Source organism: Mycteria americana, chromosome 16, assembly GCF_035582795.1.
Source record: "Mycteria americana isolate JAX WOST 10 ecotype Jacksonville Zoo and Gardens chromosome 16, USCA_MyAme_1.0, whole genome shotgun sequence".
NCBI classification, from domain to species: domain Eukaryota; kingdom Metazoa; phylum Chordata; class Aves; order Ciconiiformes; family Ciconiidae; genus Mycteria; species Mycteria americana.
Window position 1 is genome coordinate 11640763 of NC_134380.1, and position 25493 is coordinate 11666255.

The window sequence follows — 25493 nt, forward strand, 5'->3', positions numbered from 1 at the left end:
GGTTTCAGAGCCTCCTCGGAGTTTGCACGTGATTGTGTCCAACAGCCGAGCCCCCCCGCAGAGCTGCGGTGCCTGCCTTGCTGCCTCGGCACCAGCATTCACCCCAGCAGGGTTATTCCTCAGCACAGCGAATCTTCATGAGTCAGTCTGAGCAGGGGTACAGAAGAATGGCAAGCGGATAAAGGCTTTATTTATTAAAATAATAATTTTTTTCTTTGTGAGGCAGAAAACCTACAAGGCTGTATGTGATGTGACACAGGTAACCAAGTCCAAGGACTGCATCGGATCACACATATCAGTAACAGTGATGAAATACACTGAATATTTCCTCTGTGGCTCCAAGGGCTCAGGGGTGAAGCGGTCTCCGCTCCACAGCCCCATTGGATGCTGCATCCAGGTCGTGCTCCTCCAGGTCCCGGGTGAGGTCTACAAACACCTGCAACGCACCGCAGCAGAAGTGACCCCATTATTGCCAAGGAATGACAGGATTTAAGGTGGTCACAGGCTTCTTTTTATACAGGCAGTTTCTAACCTGTAATTTCTACATCAACGTACCTGTTGCAAAGTGTGCAATGACAAGCTGTACTCCTCAAGCCTGAAATTCTGTTTAGCTGCAGAGGGATGGAAAAGGCATCCTTAAAAACCAAATCCATACGAGCAATTTGAAAGCAATCTTCATACTTAATTGATTGTTTCCTTTTACCTGCTTCCAGCTGGGAGAAAGACTGGGACAGAGGTAGTGCATCTTCCATTGGTATCTTGTAGATGAGCAAAGAAGAAGTCCTGAAAAAGTAATAAAAAAAAAGAATTCGTCATTTTGTGACTCAGCACCAAGGTTTAGGGGTGCTCACAGGGTTACTGTGCTCCCAGGTAAATTATTGAGCGAGGTCAGTAGGAGCAACAGAGCATCCCAGCACAAGTCGGGGCGGGGTGTGCAGCCCTCGGGGTAGTGACCTTTCTTGCCGAGCCGCATGTGGGAAGAGGCGCAGAATTTCAGCGTGGATAGCATCGCTTTGCCCCGTGTCCGTCATTTTGACTTCTAGGTGGTAACTTGTGCCAAACTTACTTTTCAGATCCTCAAGGGAACCGATGTACCTGCAGAGGAGGGAAAACAGTGCTCAAATCATCATAAGCAGCAAATAAAGCAATCATTGGATACGAGCAGCAGATATATGTCCTCTTATTCATCATCTGTTTATACGATGCTACTGAAACAACCTACCTCCTCACAAAACTATGTTCGTTACACGCTTGGGACAAACCAAACCAACATTTTCTAGTAGATTAAGACGAAAAAACAAACAAGACCAAAAAAACCCCCCAGACTAAAAATCAGGCGGCATCCTGGGGAGCAATGCAACCCTGGTGCCCACCGTAGCTGCCCCGACACCAGCACGGCCACCCGGTCGCACATCGCCGCTGCCTCCTCCAGGTACTGCGTGCTGAGGATGGCTGCCCGCTCCCCGCCTCTCACGGCGGTCTGAATCGCTTTCCTGGCAACAGAGAGATGGCGTTAGTTCCCAGGAACAGCCCAAGAAAATCTCCTGGTTTACGTCTCCCTCCCCCAAAACAACTGAAATGATAAAACTATAAAAAAGCGGATGACTATTTAAAAGACTTCAGTTATCCTGCTTAAAGACGACACGTGGATGCCAATGCTATGTTGCAATTTGTCATGTCAGCATCCCTCCAAATCTTACACTTTCAGTGTAAACTGGTGCTGAAAAGCTAGAGCAAGCACTAGGGCTGAGCGATGAAAAGGAAGAACTACCTATACTTTTCTCTCATGCTCCGAGGAAAACAGGAATTTTTGTCTTTTGTACCAAATGCATGGGTTCAGCTGGAGTCTGCTCACGTTTTTTGGGTGCGCTACCATTAAGATTAAATCTGGCGGTTAGCAAGGACTTACTGCCTGCTGAGCAAGGAGTTCAGCGAGTGGCATCCAATCCCCTGTGCGTTAGGAAAAAGGGAAAATACAGACGTGCTCTGCCACCCAGGCAGAACCTCTTTGCTTGCCCAGCGGTTACTACAACTGTAAGGGTAAGACCCACCCTGTTAAATCTGTTATACGCCTCTCCGTTCTGCTAAAACGGGGCTGCTCACCACATTCGGCGCTGCCCTTTCAGGTCCATGCCCACTGACGGCTCATCCCAAAGCATTACCGTCCGATCTCCCAGGACGCTCAGCGCAAAACACAGCTGAAATGGGAAAGACGCCGAGGTCAGGTCAGGTCTGCTTTTACTTTATCTGCAAAACCGGCGAGTTCTCCTGCTACATCTTAATCCCTGTGAGTCTTTCAGAAGCTAAAGCTCTTGATTCCAAAAAGCAGGAGGAACAGGGATTTAAAAAAAAAAAACCAAACACCTCAGGTGTTCTTAGTTAACATTTTAATCTCCCCAAATCAGCTTTCCCCAAAACTCCCAAGCCTGCCAAAGATCTGAAAGTGGTTTGCCATCCCTTTTACTGGCAGATGCACGTGATGGGGCATAAAGAGGTGATTACCGTGTAAATCCAATTTGTGGTTAGCATTTATTAAACACACGATGCGGGAGAATGGGGAAAGAGGAGAGGGCGGATCCTGCCAGGCTGGATTCAAAAGCTATTGATGAAAACAAACCATGCCAGGGACCCACTCGGCTGTATGTGCTTCTGTGTTCAAAACCGTAAGGATCTTTCATGAGCGTGCTGAATTTCCAGAAATTTTTATTCAACTAAAATTTTAGGCTTCACTCCAAGAAGAAAATTTCGACTTTGTGAAACAAAAAACTAAAACTTTTGCAACACCAAGGACTATATTCTGCTCTCACTGACACCAGGATAAGGAACCCAAGGCATCCTTGAGCTTGAATGAAGGTTTTCTGTGCACCAAGTTCAAGGAAGAAAGAGCAGGATTTGCTCAAGTAGCAAACACAAATCGAACACGTACCTTTCTGGCTTCTCCAGCAGATAACCTCCTAGCTGGGGTTTTTAAATGCTTCTGGAGATCCAAGGCCTTTGCTATGCTGTGGGGAACGGAAAGGAGAAATACTGAAATGCCCACCTCTGTTGGCTAACATCGTGGGCAGGGGTACTGAGGAACTAGAGGCTAACATACTTTTTTTGGCTGATAGGCATCACCTTGGGTTACTTGGTGATTTTATTCCTAACTCAGATGGTAGATTAAGGAATTTTTTCAGAAACTCAAGACAGTAAGTGCAGCTAATGAGAGAAGCGAGTTATTAACGTAACTGGCCATGAACTGGAGCAAATTTAAATGTTTTTTGAAGTCTTGTAGATAAACTAGGGTGAAAATATTTACAGGTAAGGGATTGAGAACAGTATAAAGTAGCAGATCTCATCAGGAGATCCTGTTTCTCCAAGGTAAACATACCCTGAAGGTGCTGTCTCTTACCACAGAATAACGGAATCGTATAGGTTGGAAAAGACCTTTAAGATCATCGAGTCCAACCGTAAACCTAACACTGCCAAGACCACCACTACACCATGTCCCTAAGCGCCTCACCCACACTAGCCAGGTTTGTTAGCAGAAAAACCTTTCCCTCTCCTATACCTCTGGAGAGAGGAGGAACCGAAAGCTAAAACCATTTGGCTTGGTACCGGCTGATGATAACGGCTGCATCGTCTTTCCTCATCCCTCTCACGGCAGCGTACACCTCCAGATGCTGGCGCACCGTGAGGGCTGGCCAGAGCGGGTCCTGCTGCGGGCAGCAGCCCAGGCGCCCCGGGCTGCCCTGCCCCGGGGAGGAGGCAGCTCCATCGCGGCCCTTGAGCAGCACCTGCACAAACACACACGTCTCCGTAGTTGCGGTGTCTTATTCCGGGGTGAACCAACGAACCCCTTGGAAACGCGGTCATGTTTTCTCCTGTGTTGTGAGGAACCTCATTAGCGCGTGGGAAAGGAAGCCCAGCATCACTGGAGTGATCACCTCCATCTACTCTTCTGCTCACCGGAATCCAGGACAGGGTTTTCAGAAAACCAAACAGTATTTACTACCATAAGACTTCGGGTAATAGTACCAACATGAGACTATCTTTTCCTAGTAATACTTTTCTATTTCAAACATTCAGTCCCAAATCTGTAACAGCAATGGTATTTCCCTTCCCCCAGCACACGTCATTAATCATCCTGCACGTAATTAAGTGATGGATTGTTACTAGTCCAACCCTGTTCACATTTGTTTTCAATTTCCTGGTTTTGCAAGGTTGTTTACGAGGAGTGGTTTTTTGTTTTTCGTTTTTCAGAAATGTCACCATTTCTGACAAGGCTTGTGAAATTTCACGATGGGTTTCAAATGCACGCTGAAGATTTTGTGTAGCTCAAACCCTTAAATCTGTAACATTGATTTTGGTTAAAACTAGAACGTGCTTTGAGTAAATCAACATTTTCTTCTCACTTCTGTAAATATCCAGGGTTGCATGTACATAAATTCCCTGACTTAAGGGCTGCATTGCCAGCTGCCTTATCACATCCTTCATTTATAAAGGCATCAAGATCAACCCCCAAACGCTCCAAAGGAATCACCTACCTCCCCAGCAGTCACCGTTACGTCTCCAGAAATCATGTTTATAGTTGTGCTTTTTCCAGCTCCGTTGGGTCCTAACAGACCTAATACTTCTCCTGGAACAAATATGCAAGAACTGTTAATAATAATAATTGTTAATAAAACCTTCTTCCCTGTGTGCTAGGCAATATCTAGAAGTACAGTAGGAGAAAGGGATGTTCATTAACTTATCCCAATAAATGAAGATGATGAACGCAGGAGTGCAGGTGCATTGGGCCTGGTTGCACACAAGGAAGTTCTAACAAAAATATGGTCTCCAAATGTGACCTTCGCGTTAGACTTTAGACATTTATAGGAGGTGCAGCAAAATACTTGAACCTTTTTTAACACTAAAAGAGAGGTTTTTGACAGCAACTTTCTTCTTTTTCTTAAAGATGGAACTGGCTTTGTCTTCATATTCCTTGCGCAAACTGTTGACAACAATAACCGACTCCTGTGAAGAGATGAAGTGGGAAGTAAAAACTCTCCTCTTCTCCCATGAGACAGCTCATCTGTTCTTACCATTAAGTATGACTCTCTACAGAGAAAATTTCTAAATTAAAAATCCAGGAAACAGAAGAACGGGGGGGGGAAATAAAGGAAAAAAGCAGAATTGGATTAAAAATTTAGTGCCAGCTAAAGTCCCTCTGCTGCCAGGGGGACCATGGGCTGGATAGTGAGATGTGCACTTGGACATCGGGAGATCGGTAAATAATAAGTGCATGAGCTAAGAAAGCAGAGACAGACCCGAAGATGGCGAATGACAAAGAAAACAAGCCAGAAGGCTGGTTTCACCTCCTCCTGCTGCAGGGACACCATCGCGTTCCTCACTCTCTCCCTCTCCTCCTGGACTTCTGGGGACTCCTCCCCAGGGTGGTCCCTGTTCTGGCGGGCGACCGCTCTCCTCTGCTGGATCCTACAAGCGGAGGAGGAGAGATGGTGTCACCAGGAATCACTTCCAAAAAGGCTTGCTTTTACAAGTTTGTTCCCAGGGCAGCGCCAATGCAGCGCCCCACAAAATTTATTTGAATTCAGGGAGCTGTTCCACAGACAGCGTTTGCTCAAATATCCGCTCATGGGGGAAAAAAAAATTCCCACTGGCATGCAGGAGAAAATAAGGGCCAGCTTCAGGTTTTTTTTTTCATCACTAAGTATTGACTGGTCCCCTGCTCGACACATGCCAGTGATCTGCTCAAGGAGAATTAAAATACAAGGGGCAGGTTTTCAAAGCTATTTGGGCATTTAACTCCTAACTGAGTCACATTTGTTAATGTTTGACAATTTAATATTTTTTACAAATCTTCTCCCACATGACTGAGGTGGTCAGTCGCATGCTGTTGGCCACAGATAAGCAGAGAGCAGGTAGCAGACGACCCCATCCTGACGAAGCTTTAGGGTAAGTCTCCATCCTGCAGAGAGCAATACTGACACATTCGAAAAGGAGTTAAAATGCTGGATTTAAAGTTGTAACTATTAATTTAGCCAGCTGTAGTGAAATGTCCTGAAACCTCAGCTATGAAGCTTAATAAAAAAAAGCTTAAATCACATTTTTTATTCTGTCTAGGACTTTGTAGTTCAACTGACCTTCTATTGCAACACACTGGGTGGGAATTTGCTTCCAGACACATTCAGGGAAACTCCAGTAAGTAAAGTTGGAAATTGTAATGACCCAAAGGAATAAAAAAAAAATCCCTCCCTTCTTTCTCAATTTCCTCCCTCCAGATAAACTGGTTAAAACTAAAAACATGAGCTTTATCCACACTTTTCAAAATGTTTTCAAGTTCACTCCTGCTGTCAGAGGTGAGCCAGGAGGGTCCTGCCGGGCTGTGCGACACCGAGCCCACCCTGCAGACTGGGATGACCGTGGCTCACAAGGCACCCCGGCACCCGGCTGCCCGGGACACACCTGAAGACGGGATCAAGTCTCGTAACCGCTTCTCCGTATCTCATCTCCAAGCAGCGCAGGAGGAAAGCAAAGATCACACAATGGATGTAAGGCTAAAAAGCAATAATGAATTAGGTTTGTATGGAGACAAGGTAACACCACACTTGATTAATTTTAATCACAAGGGGATGCGTGGACCTATCTCATTTACTTCAGCTATTGAAAAGGTCCAAGAGGGGAAGAAGTTAAATTGATGCTTCGCATACATTTCCGTATTATATGGAATGATCATATATGCAGATCATTTGCAAAAGCCTTGACTTCATACTGCAGTTTTAGCCCAGATAATCTGCACCCCAACAGACATCCTACAGGATCAGAGATCACATCTTTCTTTTGTAGAAGCAGCATTAGTTGATTAACAATATCTCTACCTTATATAGGAGCTCCACTGAATCCCCCCACCATTTTCCCACATACGGTACAGCACCCAGAGGTCACATGAGACGCAAGCCTGTGACTACTTGGATGTACCTCCCCTGCCAACACCTAATGTGAAACTTTGACTACGTAACCCATGCTTTATTTATGGGGAGAGATATACAAGCCCAGTGCAAGTCCATTGCATTAGAACAGTCATCCTTTCCAAAACAACCGTCATCAAATTGCTCCTTACTGCAAAGACAGGTATGAAGATGTGACTCCATGACTCAAGAACACCGACAGTGTGAAACATTGAGAAACGCTACAAGAAAAGAAAATATCAGTCAATTAGAAAAATTCCTTAGCACAGTGTGCCTCAGTGCAGGGTCAGAGCAACTGGGGGGTGTAGGGATGCTTAGCTTTTCTGCAGGATGGAATTAAGGAGCTTTGATCTGTACTTATTTTTTTGGGTTCATACTTCCTCAAAGACCTGCGGCTTCCTTGGCTACAGCTAATTCAGAGGTGCCTCAAATCAGCCAGGTTAGATCGACCTTTTCCATCATTGCTTCTCTCTTCACAGTCCTTTCACTTCCTTCTGTCAGCTCACTTCATCCCTCCAGGTCCACCACCTCCCCCTCCCATGCTACCCTGGCTGCCAAAATACAGTCATTGTAACAGCTTTTTGTAACTAAGCAAATGAAAAATATCCCAATCAAACAAAGGATTAACAAGTCAAATCTTAGAATCATAGAATCGTTTAGGTTGGAAAAGACCTTGAAGAGCATCGAGTCCAACCATAAACTAACACCGCCAAGTCTACCACTAAACCATGTCCCTAAGCACCACATCTACACGTCTTTTAAATACCTCCAGGGATGGTGACCCAACCACTTCCCTGGGCAGCCTGTTCCAATGCTTGAAAACCCTTTCAGTGAAGAAATTTTTCCTAATATCCAGTCTAAACTTACCCCAACGCAACTTGAGGCAGTTTCCTCTCATCCTATCGCTTGTTACTTGGGAGAAGAGACCAGCACCCACCTCGCTATAACCTCCTTTCAGGTAGTTGTAGGGAGCGATAAGGCCTCCCCTGAGGCTCCTTTTCTCCAGGCTAAACAACCCCAGTTCCCTCAGCCGCTCCTCATAAGACTTCTGCTCTAGACCCTTCACCAGCTTCATCGCTCTTGTTTGGACACGCTCCAGCATCTGGATCCCTTTTCTCACTCCCCAGTCTGGACCTTTTCTTCTCCTGTTGTCTTTTCTCATTCTTTGTCTTTTTAATAGCTGGCACTTTGAGACAGAGAATTTGGAAAGTGCCTCTCGCTTTTCCAGTTTGCACCATTAGGACCATTATTGAATTTAGGAGGACATGTTTACTTACTGGTGCAGAGAAGATCAACCAGCCCAGCAGTGGAAACACAGGAATCAAAGTAGAGAAGGTGAAGTAAAGTGCTTCGTGTAGGTCACTGAGCATACAGAGAGTGAAATTCACCTGGAATAAAGCAGAAAAAGTATTTCCAATATTAATGTATTGTTGCTAAAAAAACAGGCTATTTGTCACTGATTTGGTGACGTTACGCTGATCATCAGTATATTTGAAGTGCAACCTCAAGTGGCAAGATGTGTAAATCAAACACTTCAGAGTGAAGATTCACTTCACTTACCAGAATGAAGATGAAAGACCAAATGTAACGATTGTTTCGTCCCGTGCGAAATTTAAAGGCAATTAAATAGACGAGGAGGACAAGAGATATTCCATAACCAATGGCACAAATGATCTAGAGAGAGAGACTGATCTCAGTGACTAGGAGATGGATGTGGGTATGTGAACACCTGCCTAGAGCAGCCCGTTTTAATTAAAAGATTTAACACAAAAACTCACTGTGAAATGAGGGAGGGGAATTTGTGTCTGCCTGTTTTCCCGCACACGAATAGCTCACCAGGGGCAGCGCGGTGCTGGTCTGCAAGGGGCAGATGCGGTTGAAGAGTAGCACGACCCCGAACATGAGGCACAGCAGGGTCCAGAAAAGCGGGACGTCCACCAGCGCCTGCCCGCACCAGTATGCCGAGGGGAAGAGCCCCGCGAGCCGCAGCTGGGCCCGAGCCTGGAGCTGCGAAAGCGAATGGGAAAAGGGAGGTGATTCAGCAGAGTCCGAAACATCATTCCTGCTCCTCCTCCTCCTCCTTCTCCGTTACCCTTGCTCCTCCCTTCCCTGGCTGAGCCTTACTCTCCCTTCCAAGCACTTTCAATTCTTTCTTAGTTTTACTGTTGCTTAAAAACACGTCATTCTTAAAAAGAAGAAAAAAAAAAATCCTCCTGACCCCAAAATCTTTATTAACACCCAAACTGTTCTGAGCCCAAGCCGATTCCCTGAGAGGCAGGGTAACGTGCTTTGGGACAACGTTGTACTCATGCGGCTGTATTTCTTCTGGCACCCTACCTAGAAACGCCGGCCAGCCCACCGGCACATGAACTGCTATCCAGAGACATCGCATTTGCATTCACTTCTTGTGTAAGACCGCTTTCAGTGCCTGCTTTTTACCTTGTAATCGTCCATGCTGCTCACTGCAAAGTGAGGTGGCAAACCAGCAGCCAAAATCAGCATGTAGCCGAGACAGATGAAAAAAATATCACTCTTTATTTCTGGGCTTTGTGTCTGCAGAAGAGAAATTCAGAAGTCATCAATAATCAACAGCTGCCCAGGGAAAATCTGGCTAGCTCGACACTCATAGGATGGTTAAATGCGCAAGTGAGCAATAACACTAATGGGAAGTCATTTGTGTTTAAGAACACAAAACAAGGCAATTAAAAACAAAAAAAAAAAGCATTTCTCATCTTAAAATTTGCAAAAAGTATTGGAATTACTGTAAATTGTTGAGGAGAGAGACCAACTTTTTGATGCTGATTCTTGCCAAACGGACGCTGAAGAAAGGTGGGGTTTGCAAGTATTACTGTTGTATTCCTAATGTATTGCCACATAGCACAGGTTTAAATGTCTTACGGCACTGAAACCCTATAGAGCTCTTAAACACTGCAGGAGAAATTCTCATTAAATAGCCCCCGTATTGACTGCTGAGCAATGCCCCCCAGGAACTGGCCAGCACTTGGACCACTGACCCCAACCCTTGGAGACTGCTAATCCCACCAGGTTTCCAACCCATCCAGCCTTTATCACTTCAGCGTGGCTATTTCAATTCATTTTCACCACGAAAGGCAGGACACTCACGCTGTAAAAGGGCTCGCTCCAGACGCGGATGCGTGCGGTGGAATTGAAGAGCCTTAGGAAGGTGTTGCTGAGGATATTCACAAGCATGGGGAAACAGTTGATGAGTTCCGCACTGCACATGACAGTGAATCGGGAGCTCTGAAGACATAAGAGCAAAAGACGTTACCTTCACGCCTGCGAGAGGCGTGAGGAGGAGCTGACCACAGTGAGGGGTTTGGAGAAAAGCAATGACCAAGGCAATCAGAGAGGTTCATTGGTGGGACCGCGGAGACCTGAAAACGTGTTAACAGGTACCACGAGCGAAATGATGGATAAAGACAACAATTTCTGGAGAAAAGCACAAAAGACTTGCATTAATGCTTTTCTCTAAAGACCGCTGTAAAGAAGCATACGGTGGAAAGAACCAGACATAATCCTGGTTTCCCACAAACAGGACTACCGATATTATTTAATATGTCAAGCAAATATTCTCTCTTTTGCCGGTGTGTGTATTTTGCTGTGCCTCATTTAAACACATTTCAGAAAATCCTGTTGACATACAGGATGAAAGAAGGAAAAAAATATCACTCACCTTGCCTTCCAGAGATATTTTTATAGCTCCATTATGTAATGGGATGCTTGTGACATTTTTCTCAAGAGTTATTTCTGGGATTATGTTTTGAGTCTTCAAAGCAGAAATGAAATCTTCGATTTCTGATCCTGAAATCAAGTCAAGAACAGAAATTAAAATAATTACATTTTTTTTCTTTAAATGTAAAGAGTTTCTTATGGACAAGTTCCCATTTGCCAAGCAGAGGTATGTTAAAAAAAAAATCAGAATCTAAGCAAACTTATATTTTCTCTATTTTTTTCTATTTTAATTAAAACTGGTTAAACACAATGTATGTTTCCACAGTCAGTTTATTGCTTTTTAAAAAAAAAATTCCTGATTCATTATTCTTTTAAATACCAGCTACTCTGTTATCACCACTAAAATTGGATTTGCTTTTGCTCAAAAGAAAACACTTCCCAAAGCCACAAATATATAAAGGAACGTACAGAAAGAGTAAGGCAAGGTTGGTCTATCAACTCTAAGAGGAGTCAGAGTGGTGCAGAAAGCGAATCAACATCACATGTTCTTCTTCACCTGTATCATTGAAGACGAGAAGATTTGTTGACTTATTTTGAATTTTCTTTTCAGTGGGAAGAAAATAGGAGCTAGCCGTGATTTCCCAGTTGTTGGAGCTCTCCCACAGTTGAAATCCCATGAAAAGCATAAGTATTGGAAGGATAAAGATTCCAAAGAACAGCAATCTAGATGGAAAAACAGACCGTAAGTGGGTCCAGGGGAACTCCACATTTAACTAATTGTGTGATTTACGTTGAGAAAGGGAAGGGTGAATTAAAAACTTAAGCAATTTAGAGCTCTATCAGTAAATTCTAACTGGCCTTATTACTGCAGCTTTTAAACATTTCCCACCTAATTCTTAGCTTCCAAACATCTCCACCAGTATTTAAGCCTTCCCTCAGTCACTCAAGGAACGATCAGCTCCTTTGGAAAGCACCAAGCCAGCGCGAGGGCTGCAGAGTAGGCGAGAGCTCCTGTACTTACATGGACCTGAGAAACTTTCCTTCATGCTTTAGTTTTAAGAAGCGAACTCTCCTCACGGCACACACTTGCTGCCTCCAGAGTGCCATCCCGCTCACTGCCGCACTCCCTTCTTCGGAAAACACCAGGAGGCTTTGGTCCCTCTCCTCAAGGTCTCCGTCTTCTGGGCGTTCACCACAAGAAATACCATTATCCACAAAGAGTGTTCAAAAGGACACATTTTAATTGCAAACAATCAACAAGGATCTTCTGTTCTGAATAGAGGAATGCTTTCATTTTTAGCCCGCAAAGAAATAAGGGCAGAGACAAGGGGCCATAATTTACCCAGAACATAATTTTCATTGGTGAATTCAGACTGGCTGAACCTGGGCTCGTATGGCAACATATCCTGTACCTCCACTGGCCTTGTGAAATGCCGTCTGGCTAATTTATCTCTTCTCACCTCCTGGTCTGGGCAGTATACCCTTCAAAAGCAAATACCCTTCCAACATCAGTCTTAATTCATGTGCTTAAAACCCTGTGGGAAGTCGAGACTGAATCACCTAGACTTCTTCAAGAAGATACTCTTCACTAAAGGAAAGGTGAATACAACTGCAACTCTTAACCTACCAAAACCTACCAAAATTCACATTTAACAGAAACTCAATAGATATTCAGTTAATACATATATATATATATATATATATATGGAACCTTATATTCCATATATATATATATATATATATATATATATATATATGGAACCTTAACATTGTGCCACACTTGCAAATAGGAGTAAATGTTTCACCTTCTTGACCAATGGCTTCCTCACCCTCCAGCTTCAGGAAAACATCTTCCAGGGTTGTCCTGCTAACCTCATAATTAACAACCCCCTGCAAAAGACTGCTCTCGAGATGGCTGAACAGATCTGCACGATAGAAACAACCAGAGTCAGTCCAGCAACCAAGGCTGGTGTTGAGCAAAAACTCAGACTGGCACGATTAACGTTGTACTTTCTAGCATTCACATCATTAATATTCATAACTTAAAAGACACGGCAAAATTATTGTGCTCTTTAGAGGTAAGTAGAAAATTCAGATTTCTTGATTACCATGGGCCTTCCTGGTAGGAGAAATCTCATCCTGAAACCAGAGGAGACTCAGTCGGTTTTAGTTTGTAGATTAGTTGGTGGATTTTCTTTTGTTCATCTGCAGTATTGATATTAGCATGTCCATCAGAGGCTTTCTTTAAGGCTGATGTTTATGCAGCTCTGGGCTTCCTAATCCCATGCAGTATGGACAAGGGAATATAGTTATTCCCTTCACAGCAACTTTGCTTTCTGCTTTTCCCACCACTTGGTTTCCCTTTACAACCCTGATGCAACGACAAGCTTTTCTTACCTGGGAAGCTGTCAGTGTTTTCCAGAGGTAGCGTATAGCACAGCTCGCGCTCATTCTCTCCTTTGAGCACGGCATCAGGGACGTACTGTCTGACCAGGGATGATGTAAGCTCGGGGTCACACAGGTCATTTATGCGCATCCTGTTCGTATTAAAAAGCAATTGCTACAATATTAAATGAGAAAAAAACCCGCATGCATCATCCATTTAAAATACAAAGCCAGTGGTCGTTCTTCAAGCCATAGGGAAACCTCCAACACTGGGCAGCATTTCAGTGGGAATTTTTATAGACGTCTGCAGTGCCCCTGGTTTTGCCATGCACGCGAGAAATAGTTGAGGTTAAGAATAATGATCCTGGCCGATACTACTAAACTAAGAACACAGAAATTAAAATCCAAAGAAAAACAACTTTACATTAAAGCCATTGTACGTCACTCTGGCACCACAGGGTACGTGGAAATTGCAATTCATCTTACTCTGGTCCCCTTTTGGCTGCGAAGGAGGTTGCAAAGTCATGTTAGCTACATGCTCAGAGCTTTCAGGATTGGGTTCCAAAGAAAAGCAGCTTGCTATCCAAAGCAAGAGATTTTTGGCAGCCTCAAAAGTTTTCTAAAATGAATTGTCAAGATTTCTATTACTCTATATAGGAAGTCTATAGAGACACTACAGACTCTACAAGAAAACACAGCAACTAGAGGCTTTTCATAAAAAGAGCGATGACCAAAAAGAAAAGGCTTTACCTTAAGTGATAGCCAATTCCCCATTTTCTCTTCAAGTACAGAGATGAGCCAACACACTGTAATCTCCCATTTGAGAGAAAAGCTTTCCGGTCTAAGGAGGCATGAATACAAAGGATTTAGGGGGGATTTACAACAATGCAGTAGACTGACCTCACTCTGCTCCTTCTGAACTCAACAGACATTTTTATAATGAAGTTGAGAGGAGTAAAACCAGGCCAGTGCTGAAGGTTCTTTCTTTTTGAACTACTGCCTTTCTCCTAAGCACCAAGGTTAAGCTTTTAATTATGTATTCTTACAGGCTTGTGGAAAATTTCCTATGCAGCCTGGGAGCAATAAGAAAATAGGAAAGCTATTAATTCAAACAATATCACTAATTTGCGTGGGTGCTGCTAGAGGTACATCTCGATAATATGCAATTGCTTCATCTCGAAGCAGAGCGCAAGCAAGGTCTTGGAAGGACATGTCAGTCCAGTTTTAGCCTTTGCTCAGCCCAGGTTGAGTGGTTGCTATCAGACAAAATGTGTCCAGCGAGCACAGGCTGCATCGTGGCAGGACCCATACACGGGCTCTGCAACAGGAAACCCTTGCTTTCAAACCGTAGTCAACCACAGCGTGAAAATCTGGGCTCACCAGCATGGGCATCGGCCTCCTCCATGGACTGGGTCGTGAAGAGCGTCACGCGTCCGGCCTGGCGTTCCTTCAGAAGGCTCCACACATGGTGCCTGGAGCAGGGATCCAACCCAGCTGTCGGCTCGTCTAAAAGCAACACCTGCAAAGGTGAACAAGATCAGACCTCCATGAGTCCAAGCTGGCATTTCTGTGTTTACATCATCTCATTTCATTTCATGCTTTTGATGATCTCACTCTAAGAGTGAAACGCATCCTCAAATATCAGCCATTTTTATTGCTCTTTCTCCTATTACAATATTATTACCCTTTTCATTTAAAATACAGTTCTCACTGACCTAGATTCCTTGATCCTTCCAGCAGCCAAGTGAATTAGTAGGTCAGCAGACTTGGAGTGCCAGGGGAAAGGTACAAACGTCTGCACGCCAAATCAAAATGCAAAACTATGTGCTAAAGCAGTACGCGTTGTGTGTGTGTGTAAATATGACCAGTCCCTACCTGGGGATTCCCTAACATTGCAATTCCAAGAGACAATTTTCTTTTTTGTCCCCCACTGAGCGTATCGGCGCGGATGTCTTGAAGGTCACTGAGGTCCAACATCACGAGGACTTGCTGAACCTTGGCAATATACAAAGACAAGAGCCAGATTTCCAAAGCACTGGTCACATTTTCATTCATACATGGCTACACACAGTACAGGAGAGTATAACTTCAAGGTTTTAAAGTTATCTACTTTAAATGGCTTTGCTTATAGACAAGTACTGCTTGTAACTTTATGACATGAGGATAAGAAAGAATTGAAAAAACACTTCTCCCCTAAATTAGGGTTGTTCTCATTTCCACAGAACAAGATACTGGTGATAATCTTTTATAAAGAAAGCTCACAGTGTCCAAGATGTTGCACAACAGAGGACAGCGACTGATAAGCACATACCAACCTCTTGCTCTACTTCCTTCCACTGAATCCCTTTGATGTGAGCAAAAGTTCTCAGGTTTTCCTTCACCGTTAAGGCTTCAAAATGCAGATTAAATTGGGGGCAAATCCCAACCATTGCCTGAATTCCTTCCATATCCTGTACTTCAGACACTTTGTGGTTGTATATCATTGCAGAACCTGCACAAGGAGTGAATGAAACAAACGTCATCCTGTGCGGTATTTCCCAGTTGTAAGGGGAAAGCAGGCTGCTGTGTGTTCATACCTTTGACATTAATTCCAGCATTGTGGGTGTTTCTCAAGTGTTTAAAAAAAAAGGCAAAATAACTTTGTGTTGTCCAAAGCTTTAATACCATTCAAAAATACTTCAGAGCACCAAATCTCTCCCTTAAGAACTAAAACATATTTCCTATAGCTGTATGCAGCTCATGGAAAACATCAGGCCATCCAGGTGGAGAAATAACCATCTGTGTGTGCTTGCACACGCGAGCGGGTCCACAAGGGCTGCATTAGCCCTGAAGCTCATGTTGAAGGAGCAATCTGCACTGACAATGAGCCAGCCTGAATAGCTGAGGGAAAACTCGGGGTTTGGCATCTTTACCCCCTTCCACTTGAAAGAACAAACAGCTTCTCCTCTTCAGCAGTCAGGTCCATCGTCTTACCTGCTGAAGGCTTGGAAAATCCACTGAGCACATTTAAGAGAGCAGTTTTTCCACATCCACTGTGGCCAAGTAATGCAGTGATCTGGCCTTCGTATATATTTAAGGACAAACCTAGAATAGAAATAGGATAACATTAGGATGGAAGTTTGTGAGAAATAGGCTTGTACCTGTAGCTTGCTGCCAAGTATGGCAGAGGAGTGACATTGCTTTTGAAGCCAAGAGGCAAAAACACACATCCAAAAACATGGCTTGCATCTTCAGAAGTTAGGACTAAACTTAGTAAGGAATTTGTAGTCACGTCTTGATTGAACTGAGCGAACAAGTGTATTAACTTCAACATTTAAAGAATTTTGACTTCTGTTTTCTATGAGGTTCATAACCTTTTATTTTAGCGTGGCTCAAGAGAGAGTCCACAGCAAGAGAAGAGCCCGTAGCCTTTCCAATGCCTGAGACTTCAAGAGTTATTTCAAAGCAGACAGACTTTGCTACCTCATTTCCTTTTAAAAAAAAAGACTTATTTTGTATTTTTGTGGATGGTTGGGGGTGGGTTTTTTTTTACTCAATATAAACCTTTGAGGCCATATTGATATTTTCACCGTCACTTGGAGTTCTTGTTAAAGAAAGTGATGTAATATCCCAGGACTATGCTATGACTATGCCAACTGCTTGCATACCTGCGGCTGGCAGATGTGCAAGTGCCTGGAGAGCACTGGTGGTCAGCCAGTGACAGCAGACTTGGCTCTAGCCAACGACCAAAAAAATAAGTTTTGTTTGCCCAGAAGAGTTTACATGTTGAGAGGGAGGTTTGAGAGGTGATTTTTATAGTGGTTCACGGCTGCAAACCCCACAGCTTTTAAGGAGACTTCTGCTGTTGCAAAAAATAATAACTAGTAATTTTTCTGGAGTGAACAGGAAGATAACAACCTGGTAGAAGTTTGCCAGTACCTTACCCCAGCAGAAATAACCACTGCAGACTGCATTTTAACAGTGCTGGAGGCAGAATTAAGTACATCCAGTACATTTCCAAACAGTTTGGCTTCATATTGTCTGAAAAATGAAGTTAAAAGAATTCCAAAACCTCTCTTACCGCTTAACGCTTCGGTTCTCTTGTCCTTCTTCTTGTAGATTTTTTTAATATTGTTTAGTCTAAAGGAAAGGTAAGCAAGCCATTACTATCGAATCTCACAATTTTGGCATGTTTCCTCTGCCTCCAAGTAACCTTTGAAAACTACTGGAAGAATATTTCTCAACTTCCTCCCCAGACTGGTCCTGGTTATTACCACCAGGGGTTAGCGTTATTCCATCTGAAGGAATTGCTTTATATAACTCATTTCTCGTACACTTAAAAACAGAATTACCTAATGTACTTTTCTAAAAGGTTTCAAAGGCAAACTCAATGAACACTTAGTGAGTGAAGTGGGAGGCCCTAGGGAATGAGAAAACATGCGGTCATGTAATTAAAATGTAACGATATATAATTATTTATTGTGATTTTTATTTACAGATAAATATATATTTATATTATATAAATATATATCGTATAATTATACGATATTTTATATAGTATAACATTATATTATACTATATATAGTATATATATGATATAATATAATATATATAATATTACATTATACTATATTTTATATATACTATTATATACTATTTATATATACTATTATATATAATATTATATATAATAATATATAATTATATATAATAATATATATAATATTATATTATACTATATTTTATATAGTATAATATATAACGATAAAATATTTTTATAAATACAATATATACTATACATATATAATTATATATTTAATTATAATATATAATTAAAAGCAATGACCTAGCTATTATTTTAGCAGATTCAGATTTGCTTTGTGGTAATAAGCAATGGGCAGCAACAGCCATGGGCCGCACTAGCCCCGTAAGGATGTAAATAACAGTATCTTATGCAGCGCACTCCAGCAGCAGCGTTCTTGAAGATGACGCTAAAGGGGAACACTCACTGGTGCTGCTCTGCAAAGAGGAAATCGCTGGGCAGCAAGCCGGTCCCTGGCACGGAAGATGCACCATGCCCAATAAATGTTCAGCTCCAGCCCTGGAGCAGAATGCAACACTCCACAAACCCTCCCTTTCAGGTATTTGCCATTAACCTCGTCTATGTTAGATGGCTCGGTCTAACACTCACCAGTGCGATATGGCTATGCTCTCTAGAGTCAAGTATAACGTGTAGTGTTACATTTTTCATGCCTACAAGAGTCTTTACCGGATTGCTTCCTTCCCGTCGAAGCCTGGAGGCATCGGCTCGATGTTATTGCTGAGGATAGGATCATGGCTGCTCTCGCCACCAGCTTGCACCCCCACGTATCCGCTCCTGGCCTTGAACCAGTATGATGGTCTCAGGAAGAATGTAGGTGGATATGGTACTCCATACTTGCCTAATTCAGAAAGAAAAAAGGTGAAGTATCAACCAAAAACTGCTACGTGTCAACTCAACTTTGGTAAAAGCCATGTCCAGCCATCTCTTCCTCTATGGCTGGAGAATACAGCCTTTTGCCAGCATAAAAGGCTTGGTAACTTCTGCAGAGTTATCCAGTCATCCATATCTAAATGCAGGTGGGGAACAACCACAGCAAAGACCTCACTGACCACCTCTTTGGCCCAGAAGTTACAGGAAAATCAGGTCAAGTCCTACAACTTCCTTTTAAACCCAGCGGTTCGGGCTGCTGGAGTAGATGTAAAGGAGCTCAGTGCCTTGCTGCGAGATCTAACGTTCCTTTTGAAGCCTGTTTTTGAGGTGGGGCCAAATGAGGTAGCTACATGCATCCAGCTGCTGGGAAAACAGGATTCTTCCCAACCATTTTTCCCCCCAGCAATACAGCAAATGCAGTTTCCAGCCCCTCGCATAACGTGGCACGGCTCGTTGCTGTTACGACGCCATTCCACAACCTGACCAGCTCACTGCAAGGACACCTTTTTTGTTGCTCCACGTAGATTACAGCTTTCTCAGCTCTATCCCACCGCTTCTTTGGCACCTTTCCCCCTATGAGAGGACTAGAGAAGAAAAATGCAAGGAAATTTGTATTCTTTCCCCCACATTTCTACTTACCAGGCAAAACCTTATCAAAGTAGATGGCCAACAGCAAATACAGGACACTGTCAAGGGTCAGTATGATGTATAGGTTAAAGAAAGGGTACAATTCTGGTGTAAAGGCTGGTCCATATTTTTCTAATTTTACCATCTAGGGGGGGGAAAAAGCACAAGTCAGATGCAACATTTCAGCCAGAAATACTACGTGCAAGCCACTGCTGTGTCATCATGACCATTTTCACCAGAAACCCATGCCCACTCGTGATCATAATGCCGTTTCCAAGCAGGGCAACACTTTATTATGACCTGTATCAGGTCAGTGCTTCAGTATCAGAAGTGCTTCAGTAAGCTGAATTCAAAATTGTGCGATAGAAGTTACTACACCAGAAGAGTGGTGCACTCGGTATTTGCCAGGACAGCACTTCAAGACCTCACGGTTCTTGCAGATCTTGGTACCCACCAGACACATCCCACTGCTGCAGTAATTTTCCAGAGATCAAAATTTGTTGTGTATACAGAGCTGGTAAAATTCGTCACGCAGTTGAGAGTCTAACTATATTTGTTATGAACTAGCATGTACTTTTTGGAGTCAAGTGCTCTTTTTACAAAGCATCCAGGGCAGAGGGGCATGATTGCATCGTTATGGCAATGTAAATTATGTATGGCAGCTACTGTTATCTGGCAGAAGTCGGCAGCATGTTTGCTGTGGGCTGAACTTTTAGGATGTGCTGGCTTTATTTTGAACCTACCTTTGAGATGCCCGCTGTAAAGGCGAAAGGACTGAAGAGATTAAAAATCCACTCTGAAGACGGTGGTAGTTTTTCAAACAATGTCAAAAAGCCCAGCAATCCAAAGAGGATGTGAAGGACAAATCCCACAAAACTGGCAATATTTGGCTGCTTTAACAACGAGCTGAGCATGAAACAGAAGTGAATCTGCAGCAGAGAAAACCCAGTAATTAGCAGGATGCATTTCTGCTGGCGATTAAGGGAAAAAAAACCAACATGAAAATTCAGCAAGCAACATTAGAGACCCAGTTGAGTTTCAGTTGTCCCCTACAGATGCGCGTGGCACATCACAAGGCTTGCGTCACTTAGCAGACAGCTCTGATATTTAGGGCAGGTCTATAGGGGCAGACAGATCAGACCCCTCTGGGTCCCCCGAGGAGGCTGGATGCAAGGAGGAAGCCCTGGCCCCAGGGGCCCACAGCACCGGCCTTCCCATTAATGCTGGTGTTAGCACCTCTCTTTACTCTGATTTCAAGTCAGAATCTCCCAAAATGTACTAGGACTGATATATTAGCCTACAAATCATAACAATAAATCCACAAATAAGTGGAGAAGTTTTTGTTACTTTCTCATATAATGCCCAGCCCTAGAGCACTCTGTAGAGTCTTTGAGTTTTAGATGTTTTGATTAGGAAATGGAAAAAATCGTGCGTCATTTAAGAACACAAAAGCAGACTTACAGATGCTATGCCATAAAAGAAATAAAAAAAAAATATTTCAAAAAAGTTGTGATCATGGATGACTTCTCTAATCGTGATCAGTGTCAGCAGACTTGCCGTTATTGCAACGTAAACGGTGTACAGCAAGCTCCAGGATAACCTACAAATGAAGGCACAGTTATTTTTGCCTCTGTACGTGACAGCACGTGCCATTGCATGGCCAGTGCGAGACACACTCTTTTTAATTCAAATATTTTGTAATTCCCAAATACACTTCCAGTTTCCAGACTGGCAAGGTGCAAGTATCACTCTCTTGCACCTACCCAAATCTCTGCAGATGCAACCATGCCAGCAAAGAGCCACAGGGCACCTAAGCACAGGCTCTGCAGCCAGGAACACGTATGCTTTTCCTAATGATGTGAAATACTCATGCTCAGAAGGCTTTGGAAGCCTGTTTTGATAGACTCTCTGCCTCCCTGTGCTTCCTCATCTGCAGTTTTCTCCAAAATTTGTTGTTTCTTCACTTTTTGTGTTCTCTGTGTGTATCCACCCATTTCCTGGAGGCAAGCAGCACCTCAACACCAAAGAACCTTGCTACACGCATCTCTGTTACATGAAGAGTGCAAAAAGAGTTTTGTTTCTCTTTTTTTGGAGAGGAGAGCAGAGCTAAGTATAACAAACAACAAAAGAAATCCTGTATCAGAGCAATGTGCTTGGAAACCGAGGTCCTCCAGCAAACAGTACGTTACGGATAAAAGCAGCAAAGGTTTTGCTTCAACAACACGCAAAAACTCGGCTTCAGAGCCCAGACGTACGGTTAGGCAATTGCAAGTGACTGCTGCTGGCATCTGGGGAACTGCTGCTTCTCAGCTGAGTGGTGGTACCAGACCCACATCTATCCTGCAAGCTAGCATACATCCTATATACATAGGATAATATCATTCCTGCAATTACACAGTTTATTTCTGAGACTTACCAGAAAGCGATATCTTGCAAACCCATTGCTCTCATTAATACCTTGAGCTTCTTTTTCTCTCTTATAACTTTCACTGATAAAAAGTACATATATGGGGAGAAGCACAATATCATGTAAATGATAAACCAAATATAATCCAGTTTATACACAGGTTTGATCAAGGGTGATTTCAGACGAATGCCGCTAATGGACTTCATCTCTTCCCAGACAGAATGGTTTGTTTTCACCTAAAGAAAAGAAATTAGCCATTAATTTGATTTTCCGCAATGAAACAGCCAACATCAGAACAAACAGGTTTTCATAAGCGTTAAAATTATTAGTTTGTCAATAACAATGTTACATTTATAAGTGGCAAATAACATCAATATTTAGTATCCTTTTACATTGCCTTGCAATAAACACTAACCCTGCCTTGAGCCACGAGAATGACCTATCGTTCTTTTAACTTTTGAATCACACTCTGTATTTAAGAAGTTAGTCATCACAGAAAATGAACTGGTTTGGGTTGGGTTTTGGTTTTTTTTTTTGGTTGGTTGGGTTTTTAAGTTTACAGATAACTCCAGAAAGAACAGAAAACATATTTTCCATCATGATCATAGACTTACTTCTATGACTGCTGCATCAATGCTGGACTGCACTGATAGGAAACCCGCATACCAGTACAAAGGGACTTTGCAGTTACTTGATGAAAAATTGGAGCAGGTATCTGTGGGAAAGAAAAAAAATGAAGAATTTGATCTATATATTTCCATATATATGTGTATATATATGTTTATGTACATGTGAGGGGTAGAAAATGTATTTGACTTAAGAGGTGAAATCAAGATTTAGTTTTACTCAGCCTTTTTCCTGGAGCAGCCATTTTTCTCCAAGAATAATGTGTTATTGGGAGCTGGTGGCTTTGGCTCCTGATGTGGCATCAACCCTGTCGTCACAGCGCAGAAGAGCCGGCCGTGCGCAGCTCTCCTATCTTGGCGGGAGCCCGGGCTCAAAGTCCAGCCACGTAACCATGCCCAAGGCCGAGGGCAGGAGAGGAGCACCCCTAGGAAATCCAGAGCACGCTGGGGCTGGGGCCACGTCGCCCAGAGCTACTGACTTGTGTAGACAGAATAAATAGCCTCTCCATCACTTCCATTTTCCAAGACCAGTTCTTCGCGAAATACTTTTTTTTTGCCCATCAACTGATGAGCTCACATGATTTATCATCTGATAATTAGCTTGCTTTTTGTTTCGGATAGTTTACTACTTTTAGTCAGTAAATAGGGGTGCATTTGGTCAAAGAAGAAGTAATGGGGACAAACGTGCGTGCAGGTTTATGTTTTAACGTACTAAATACATGTCCATGCACTATATGTTAGAAGTACATGAGTGCACGCACGATGCTCATTTTCCGGGCATGATTTGACGTGGTAAGGCATAGAAGGGAGAGAGACAACAAGGACTGTGGGTGATGTGTATGTGTTCTTAAAAATTTTTTTCCCTGGCATTTGTTTCCTTCTAAGTGAACAAAACCTCAAATTCTAGTTACTATCTTTCTTGAAGCATTTAGCACATACAGCCTTGATCCCTTCTTAGTGGCATGGCAGCACAGAGATCCGTCTAAGCATTTTTTAATGTAAAATCAAGTTCTCTGATTTGATTTATTTTGTTACCGATGTGTCCAAAGGCATCGTTTGGAGATACCACACTGTAGCTTTGAAATCTGAGACAGTAGGAGAAGTCATCCTTAAAAACAACACCAATAATGTCTTTCTCCAAAATTCCTTTTGTTTCCAGCTTTTTCTCATCTTCCATCTCTTCTATTATTATATCTGTCATTAGAACAGAAAAGCAAACAAAGAATAAAACCCTGGCAGCTGGAACTTCGATTAGTCATGCAACAACATGAAAACATGCACCAGCCACGATTTGTACCCTCAAAAATTGTATTGTCCAAATCCTTTCCTCCCCCCACCACAACGAAGACCGAGGTACCCACAGCGTCGGGGTGGGTTCAGGCTCTGCAGCTACAAGGATTTAAGAGCAGCGTTACCCGTCATCGCAGAATCCGAAGCCACTTTGCTCATTATCCGCCTGGTGGTGTTTGTTACAGGTGTGTAGGCGAGCGTAACTCCCGTAGCGTTAAAGGCAGGATCATCTAATCGTCCGAGGAAGTCATAAGGGATTTCTTGCCGCGGGTGGTGGAATATCAGACCTGATGATGTTTGTATTATTAAAAGAAGAAACACCGATGTAATCCATTCCTAGATGAAAGGAAGGAAATGTAAAGGTGAGTGGCAGCACAGTGACCTGGAGGTTGGGTGGTACGGAAAGTGTCTTCAAGGACCTTTCTCATCCAGCCCTGAGCAGGCTGTACGGTCCGGCTCCTCCGGCCGTGACCACCTTCTTTCAGTAAATGAGCAAGAGCTATTTCATAGGTGTAATAACTTGAAGACATGAGGAATGTTCCAAGTGAAAAACATGTTTTCTTAGTACCAGAGCCAATGAGGTCTGCTGATAATTTTACACCAGTAATTGTGAATTGGACATTGTGTTCTTCTAGACAATGCAGAAATGGGATCAACAACCCAAAGCAACAAACCAGCTTTGTAACAAGCCCTTGTTATGCCGTGATATTGTAGTGTCACGGGAAGAACTGTAACTGCTGACATTTTCCAGAGCACCACATTACCAGCTGAGGCTTCTCATATATCACCTAGTATAAAAAAAAATGCAATATAAAAATACTTCATAGTGGAAATTTCCCTTTGGAAGAACCAATACTTGCCTGAAAACTTTCTATCTTCATCCTCCATACCAGAAGAATATTTTTCCATAGGAGAGCACGGGTTTGCTGAAATATTTTTGAGGCTCTTTTGAATATCCCCTGCATTTTCCCAGCTAGGATGAGAAAGAAAATAATATAATTTAGAATAAGACAGATCACTGGGAGTTAATGTATTTACTCGGGTAAATGCCACTTCAGAAGAAGCCAATAACATGCCAAAGGTTAAGAGCTTTTCTCCTTTTTACAATTTGGACAATCAAGGAGAAGCTCAAAGGAAATAGTCCAAGATCACGCAAGGGAACAGAGAACTGGGTTGGGCTCAGCTGCCTCTTCCACATGCACAGGTTCATCCTTCTTCATCCCAAAGAGGCTTTGTAGAAAGAGGCATTCAATGGCTGTAGTTTGATTCTTCATCTACCTAAAATTAACAACAGAAAAGCCAATCTGTCCTGTACTAAAAATGTGAGAGAATTGAATGGCATCGAGAAGAAAGAAGATATAAATTTTAATTTTCTTTTTTTTTCTGCAGCTATTCAAAATACTTAAAACATACGTGATGTGCAGCAGCATTGTCAAGCCCAGCTCCTGAGTGCAGTAGCTCTGGTTTAGGTTGCTGAGCCTCAGATCCTGCATTTCTTGCAGTGAATGTATGTCTCGCCTTAGACGTGCGGTTTGTTGGCAAACCACTGCTCATCTGCTCTAGGTGTCGTAACTAGATCCTAAATAAATCCTCTACATGACATACATGCCTTCTCCCCACATCGTCTACAGGGGGAAGGAGGCGGTTAGATGCTCGAAGTAGCCTAAAATAGATGCTGCCAGTGTCGCCCTTAAGCAGGCTGGTAAGAGACCAATTTGTCATGTTTTCACCCAAACGCTAATATAAGGAATTATAACTCTAGTATAGCTAGAGCAGGGCAGCATTAAAACACCAATGTGCTTCTTTATATCCTCCTAAATCCTGAGCAGGGAGTATTTATTGGGGGATATTTTTATGGGGAATATTTATTTCAACTCCAACTTTGATCATGTGGCCAAGCAGCAAATATCCCGTGCAAGAACAACGGCAATTTCAGAGTGACGGGTTTCACGACCTTCCCAGAAGGAGAGCAGAGGAGGGAACCTCAGAACATGTTTTTGTATTTTAATCCTTTAAAATGGCTGAAACAAAAATTCAAAGCAACCTCAAACGCATTATGCTCT

The 25493-nt window shown here is 42.9% G+C and overlaps 1 protein-coding gene across 1 annotated transcript; it reads right to left on the reverse strand.

Annotated features, from left to right (window-relative positions):
- Window positions 1-186: 186 nt before the first annotated feature.
- On the reverse strand, window positions 187-23713 carry LOC142417818 (ATP-binding cassette sub-family A member 9-like). The gene is made up of 37 exons (XM_075518877.1): window positions 23556-23713; window positions 23176-23334; window positions 22129-22229; window positions 21524-21750; window positions 20569-20707; window positions 19851-20036; window positions 19120-19252; window positions 18277-18448; window positions 17089-17147; window positions 16002-16112; window positions 15344-15519; window positions 14904-15023; window positions 14409-14547; window positions 13779-13869; window positions 13041-13180; window positions 12449-12568; window positions 11665-11824; window positions 11200-11366; window positions 10645-10772; window positions 10074-10211; window positions 9390-9503; window positions 8787-8957; window positions 8511-8624; window positions 8228-8338; window positions 7103-7171; window positions 6448-6539; window positions 5337-5457; window positions 4881-4995; window positions 4527-4618; window positions 3598-3776; window positions 2927-3002; window positions 2104-2198; window positions 1374-1493; window positions 955-1095; window positions 704-783; window positions 556-611; window positions 187-436 (listed from the first exon to the last, which is right to left on the reverse strand). Exons 1-37 carry the CDS (start codon window positions 23587-23589, stop codon window positions 347-349), a joined length of 4536 nt encoding a protein of 1511 aa, XP_075374992.1. The 5' UTR covers window positions 23590-23713; the 3' UTR covers window positions 187-346.
- Window positions 23714-25493: the final 1780 nt, after the last annotated feature.